The sequence below is a fragment of the Bison bison genome, unplaced genomic scaffold (assembly GCF_000754665.1).
Source record: "Bison bison bison isolate TAMUID 2011002044 unplaced genomic scaffold, Bison_UMD1.0 scf7180017864032, whole genome shotgun sequence".
Taxonomy (NCBI): Eukaryota; Metazoa; Chordata; class Mammalia; order Artiodactyla; family Bovidae; genus Bison; species Bison bison.
Genome location: NW_011494604.1, coordinates 2,786,527 through 2,792,861, shown reverse-complemented (window position 1 = coordinate 2,792,861; position 6,335 = coordinate 2,786,527). Strand labels below are relative to the sequence as shown.

The 6,335-nt window shown below is 41.4% G+C and overlaps 1 protein-coding gene and 1 long non-coding RNA gene across 2 annotated transcripts in view; one reads left to right on the top strand and one right to left on the bottom strand.

Annotated features, from left to right (window-relative positions):
• The window catches only part of UMPS (uridine monophosphate synthetase), a 50,183-nt gene extending 44,969 nt beyond the window's left edge, over positions 1 to 5,214 (bottom strand). Inside the window, exon 1 of the mRNA XM_010834280.1 lies at positions 4,999 to 5,214. Within this exon, the coding sequence (XP_010832582.1) occupies positions 4,999 to 5,154 (156 nt within the window). The 5' untranslated portion in view covers positions 5,155 to 5,214. The remainder of the gene's footprint in view (positions 1 to 4,998) is intronic.
• A 21-nt stretch (positions 5,215 to 5,235) lies between these two features.
• LOC104984520 lies at positions 5,236 to 5,873 on the top strand. Its single transcript, XR_824755.1, has 2 exons — positions 5,236 to 5,631; positions 5,787 to 5,873. It is a non-coding gene; the product is annotated as an uncharacterized LOC104984520 (long non-coding RNA).
• Positions 5,874 to 6,335: the final 462 nt, after the last annotated feature.

Here is a 6,335-nt window from a genome sequence, read left to right as displayed (position 1 = left end):
CAGACTCACGTCCACTGAGTCAGTGATGCCATCCAGCCATCTCATCCTCTGCCGTCCCCTTCTCCTCCTGCCCCCAATCCCTCCCAGCATCAGTCTTTTCCAATGAGTCAACTCTTCGCATGAAGTGGCCAAAGTACTGGAGTTTCAGCTTCAGCATCATTCCTTCCAAAGAAATCCCAGGGCTGATCTCCTTCAGAATGGACTGGTTGGATCTCCTTGCAGTCCAAGGGACTCTCAAGAGTCTTTTCCAACACCACAGTTCAAAAGCATCAATTCTTCGGAGCTCAGCTTTCTTCACAGTCCAGCTCTCACATCCATACATGACCACAGGAAAAACCATAGCCTTGACTAGACGGACATTTGTTGGCAAAGAAATGTCTCTGCTTTCCAATATGCTATCTAGGTTGGTCATAACTTTCCTTCCAAGGAGTAAGCGTCTTTTAATTTCATGGCTGCAGTCACCATCTGCAGTGATTTTGGAGCCCCAAAAAATAAAGTCTGACACTGTTTCCCCATCTATTTGCCATGAAGTCATGGGACCAGATGCCATGATCTTAGTTTTCTGAATGTTGAGCTTTAAGCCAACTTTTTCACCCTCCTCTTTCACTTTAATCAAGAGGCTTTTTAGTTCCTCTTCACTTTTGCCACCCAAATACCCAAAGCAACCTTGAGAAAGAAAGATAAAGGTGGAGACTTCACACTCCTTGATTTCAAACTATATTAATAAAGCTATCGTGGTCAAAACTAATTGGCATAAAAACAAACAACAGATCAACAGAACAGAATAGAGAGCCTAAAAATAAACCCAAGCACCTATTTCAATTAACTTATGAGAAAGGAGCCAAGAATGCACAATGGGCAAGGACAGTCTCTTTAATAACACACTGCTGGTAAAACAGGACAGCCACATGCAAAAGAATGAAAGTGGACTGCTATAATCCACCATACATAAAAATTAACTCAAAATGGATTAAACCTGAATGTAACACCTGAAAACATGAAACTCCTAGAATAACACACAGCTGGTAAGCTCCCTGACATCACTCTTGGTGACATTTCTTTGGATCTCACTTCAAAGGCAAAGACAACAAAAGTAAAAATAAACAAATGGGACTATATCAAACTAAAGAGCTTCCACAGAACAAAGGGAGCCATCAGCAACACCCCCTCCCCCCAAAAAAGTACCCTTCTGAACTGCAGAAGGTATTTGCAAATTATATTCCCGAAAAGGGATTAGTATCTAAAATATATAAAGAGTTCATAGAGCTCAATAATAAAAAATGATCTGATCAAAAAAATGAGCAGAGGATCTGAATGGACATTTTTTCCAAACAAGACATACAAATAGCCCAGAAGCATATGCAAAGATGCTCAAAATCACCAATAATCAGGGAAATGCAAATCAAAACCACAATGAGATATCAAATGGCTATTACCAAAAGAACAAGAAATAATAAGTTTTGGTGAGGATGCAAAGGAAATGGAACCCTTCTGCACTTATGGTGGGAATGATAATTGGTGCAGCCACTGTGGAAAGTAATATGGAGGTTCCTCAGAGTTAAAAACAGAACTCCCGTGTCACCCAGCAAGTCCACTTCTGGATATTTACCTAAGGGAGATGAAAACACTACCTTAAAAAGATATCTGCACCCCCACGTTCACTGGAGCATTATTTACAATAGCCAAGATGTGGAAACAACCTAAATTGCAAAACAACCATCAATGAACAAATGGATAAAGAGAATGTGGTATGTGCATACACACACGCCACGGAATATTATTCAGCCACGACAAAGGTGATACATTGCCGCTGGCTCAACACTTAGGGCATTAAGGGACTTTAAGGGCATTATGCTAAGCGAAATGGATAGAGAAAGGCAAATACCTCATGATCTTATTTACATGTGGAGTCTTATAAACACAAAGAGAAATAGTAGATATAAAGAACTGATTGGTGGCTGCCAGAGGCAGAGTAGGGGAGAGGCAAAATGGGTGAAGGAATTCAAAAGGTACAAACTTCCAATTATAAAATAAATAAGTCATGGAAATGTATTATAACACACAGCATAGTGACCAGAGTTCATAATACTGTTTTGCATATTTGGAGGTTGCTGAGAGATCTTGAAAGTTCCCAGCACAAGAAAAAGACTGCAATTATGTTAACTACACTTACTGCGGCAATGATTATGCAAATACACAGTCATTACGTACACCTGAAACAAATTTAATGTTATCTGTCAACTGTATCTCAATTTTTAAAAAATCAACAAAAGACTATACACCAAAGTGTTTTTGAAAGTTCTCATAAATACAGAGCCACTAGTTGATAATATCTTTTCCCACAAAAATCATCACATTGTAACACTACAATGCATATTCCCACGCAACACCATCTTATTTTAAGAAAAGTGAAGAATTACTAAGTGACCTATATCAGAGGTGTTCAAATTTTTTTGCTCCTGTATTTCTAAAGATTTGAAAAATTTATGAATATTTTTAAGTGGCAAAAAATGTAACTTCTGGAGTCCTGAAAAAATTAACATGTTATTCTAGAACTGTTACATCATTCTTTTAAGTCCAAATGCCTTATTGATTTGATACGCAACATCTGCTTTTAAAAAAAAAAAAAGAGAGAGAGAGAGAGACTTCCCTATTGGTCCAGTGGCTAAGACTCTGCATTCCCAATGTGGGGGAAGTGGGATGGGGTTGGGAACTAGATTCCACACAAGGCAACTAAAGATCCTGGATACCACTACTAAGACTTCAGGGAGCCAGAAACAAAACAAACTGCAACATGAAAATGCTTAACTATGAAACCTGGAAAAATTTACACTTTTTTGAACTCATATTCTCATTTCATTATCTCCAGAGAATTTTATTCTAATGCAATATACATTTATGCTTGAAAAACTTCTACTGATCGTTCTATGATACTTCTCCAAAACAAAAATGTATGTAAACTGAAATTTTAAATTGTTTAAATTTAAAAAATTTTCCCATGACCATAAGTCTCTAAAGGTTAAAATTTCTATGTTATTACAATTGTTATGATCATAAAATGAATTAAAACATAATCTGCAAATTTTGATAGAAGCATAAAACATATTATTTTGAAAATGCATTGCTCAGTAACAGGAATAGTAGTACCTGATCCTGGCAATTTGGAAAAGGCAATGGCACCCCACTCCAGTACTCTTGCCTGGAAAGTCCCATGGACAGAGGAGCCTGGTAGGCTGCAGTCCATGAGATCACTAAGAGTCAGACACAACCGAGCAACTTCACTTTCACTTTTATGCCTTGGAGAAGGAAATGGCAACCCACTCCAGTGTTCTTGCCTGGAGAATCCCAGGGATGGGGGAGTCTGGTGGGCTGCCGTCTATGGGGTCGCACAGAGTCGGACACGACTGAAGCGACTTAGCAGCAGCAGCAGCAATCCTGGCAATTAATTTATGTATCTAGTATAACTATTACTTACTATTAGGAAGTCAGAGTTCAGTGTAAGTTCTATTGTGTCTTAGGGCGTGCAAATAATAAGAAACCCTATTTACATACATAAGCAGACATGAAAGAGTTCTGTTATAGCCAGACCTCTCAGTGTTTTGAGCTCCTTCTGAGTTAACTACCCAAAATAACACACACATACACACAAACCTCAACATCTAGTATCAAAAGATAATTTTCAGTCATCTGTAAACTGATGACTTCTTCAAAAATAAACCAATTTTTCAAAATAAGATCCCTAATCATTCACTTTCTCAGCACTGATGAGATGCACCATAGCAAGATTCTGGATGGCGAGAACATACTAACCCACTTCAACTAGAGCTTGAGATCTTTTTGTAATAACCTCATAGAGTGGGGTTCACAAGGGGTGAACATAAACCCTTAGTGGTGGAGAAAGCTTTACACGTCTTCCAGACAGAACTTCTGTGACAATGGCAAGGTTCTGCATCTTCACTGTTTAAAAAGGTAGCCACTAGTCGCATGTGACTAAATTTAAAAATTCCGGGGACTTTTAAGTTAAGAATCCGCCTGCCAATGCACGGGACAGGAGTTCAACGCCCGGTCCGGGAAGATCATACATGCCCCGGAGCAACTAAGCCCACGTGCCACAACTACTGAGGTCAGAGTGCTTAGAGTCTGAGCTCCACAAGAGAATCCACAGCAACGAGAAGCCCAAGCACAGAGTAGTCGTCTCTGGTGACCACAGCTAGACAAAGCCCATGGGCAGCAAGGAAGACCTAGCGCAATCGAAACAACAACAACAACCCATAATGTTGGATACACGCAAGCGGCAAGGAAACCCTATTAAACAGCACATTTAGACCCTTCTACTTACACTGTGATCTGCAGCTTGGGTCGGCAGCTTGTGAGGAAAGCATAACCTCCTATCCTGCCTCAGATGTACTCAATCTGTCGATCAGATTACCCATTTTAACAAAATTCCAGGTGATTCATATGAGTTTGAGAAGCAATGTGCTAGAAATCTCTTAACTTCTACACAGTTTTTCCCTTTTATTCACCAAAGAACTGCCTGCATGAAATGTCCACCCTCTGGCCTTAATTCTTGCTCCTGGCCACAAAGTTCAAAATCGAATCCCCTTTTCCTAGCAAGAGCCTTTCCAAGTATTTAAGAAGCTACTAAATTCTTCCCTCACCCACCTTTTCCTCCCCGTCCCATTTTCACGAAGTTGAATACGCAGAACTTCAACTACTTCTGTGACAGCCAAGGCCCCAAACTGGGTTCCTTGACTCGGCTGCAAAGCACGTGTCAAAGCCAAGCGAGTCTACGAGCAGGCTGCCCTCTAGATCCTAAAGAGCCTAACAGTTCCTGGTCTCTGGGTTTCGCAAACCAACTTCCCCAAGCCGAAGCAGGGTCGGCCCTCCTGCTTGGCTCTTTTGATCTCACCCAGAGCCCAGCTTCCGTCACTCCACTCCATTCCTCCTGGTCCCCATTCACGCCACGAAACACTCTTCTTTCCTTTCCCCGGTAGGTACCTGATTCAGAATACTCGGTCGAGATATGATGCCCCGCAGATCGATGTACACGGGGGAAGAGAGCCCACTCTTCAGCACGAAGTTCCCAAACTTAAAAGCCTGCACATCGTACAGACCCGTTACCAATGACCCCAAAAGGGCATCAGCCGCCGCCATGGTCCCGCTCTCCCAGTTCACTCCAAACTCCAAACCTCAGCTTGCAGCGGCGCCCGATGACGCCACCTGAGAAGTCCCGCCTCTTCCGCCCCCTTTTCCGGCGGCTAGGCGGGGTAGCTGGCTGCGCGCGGCTCCGGGTCCCAAGTAAAGAGGAAGATGAATTTATACTTTGGTATCAAGGTTATCCAGGAGGAATATCATGCCAGCCACTCTGAAAATCTAAGCATATTTTGTATTCACAAATCAGTTCCTTAGAGGAAATTCCCTTTATGGGTAGATGGCAATACTTTAAAGATAATTACCGTTAAAACCATAAGGCTCATACTTGTTACTCATCAAATTGATTCTGACTCATTTGAAGAACTGACTTATTGGAAAAGATCCTGATGCTGGGAAGGATTGAAGTCGGGAGGAGAAGGGGATGACAGAGGATGAGATGGTTGGATGGCATCACCGACTCGATGGACATGAGTTTGAGTAAGCTCTGGGAGTTGGTGATGGACAGGGAGGCCTGGCGTGCTGCAGTCCATGGGGTTGCAAAGAGTCGGACACGACTGAGCGACTGAACTGAACTGAAATTGATTGTTATTTCTGTTTTATTTTCTTGATGTATGTCTGTGTTTTCTGTGAAGACAAGATGACCAGCCAGCGTGAAGGAGCCCATACTTTTGACAGTTCTCGTTTCAAATAAATGCAATAAAATCTTGATGAAATGGAAACCAAACTTTAAGATATTTCTATTCTTGTTTGCAAAATAAACTAATCATAATACTTCAATCCCTAATACTTGTCAACCTAAAGAATAAAATGGCCAGTTACTGTACCAGCAAGATGAGTTTTATTTGGGAATGGCAGAGGAATTGTATTATCAGCATGGAAACTGTGGCAAACCATAAGCAATCCTGGAGAACAAAGGAGAGGAATGCTACTTTATGAAGACACCCCGGAAATTGGGAGGGTTTTCTTCGAAGGAAAGTTCTTTGGAGTAAATCAAGAGTTCAGGGTGGTGACAGTTTCTTATGGGCTGACAGTTTCTTGGTTGCTTTTCATTGGCTGCATTGTTGGTGGGCAAGGAAAAAAATCTTCCATCCTCATGCTAAGGAAGTTAAGTAAACCTCTTCCTACCCAGGGATGTAAAATAAGGTGCACAGGGTGGTATGTGCTTTTTGTGTGCAACAGAG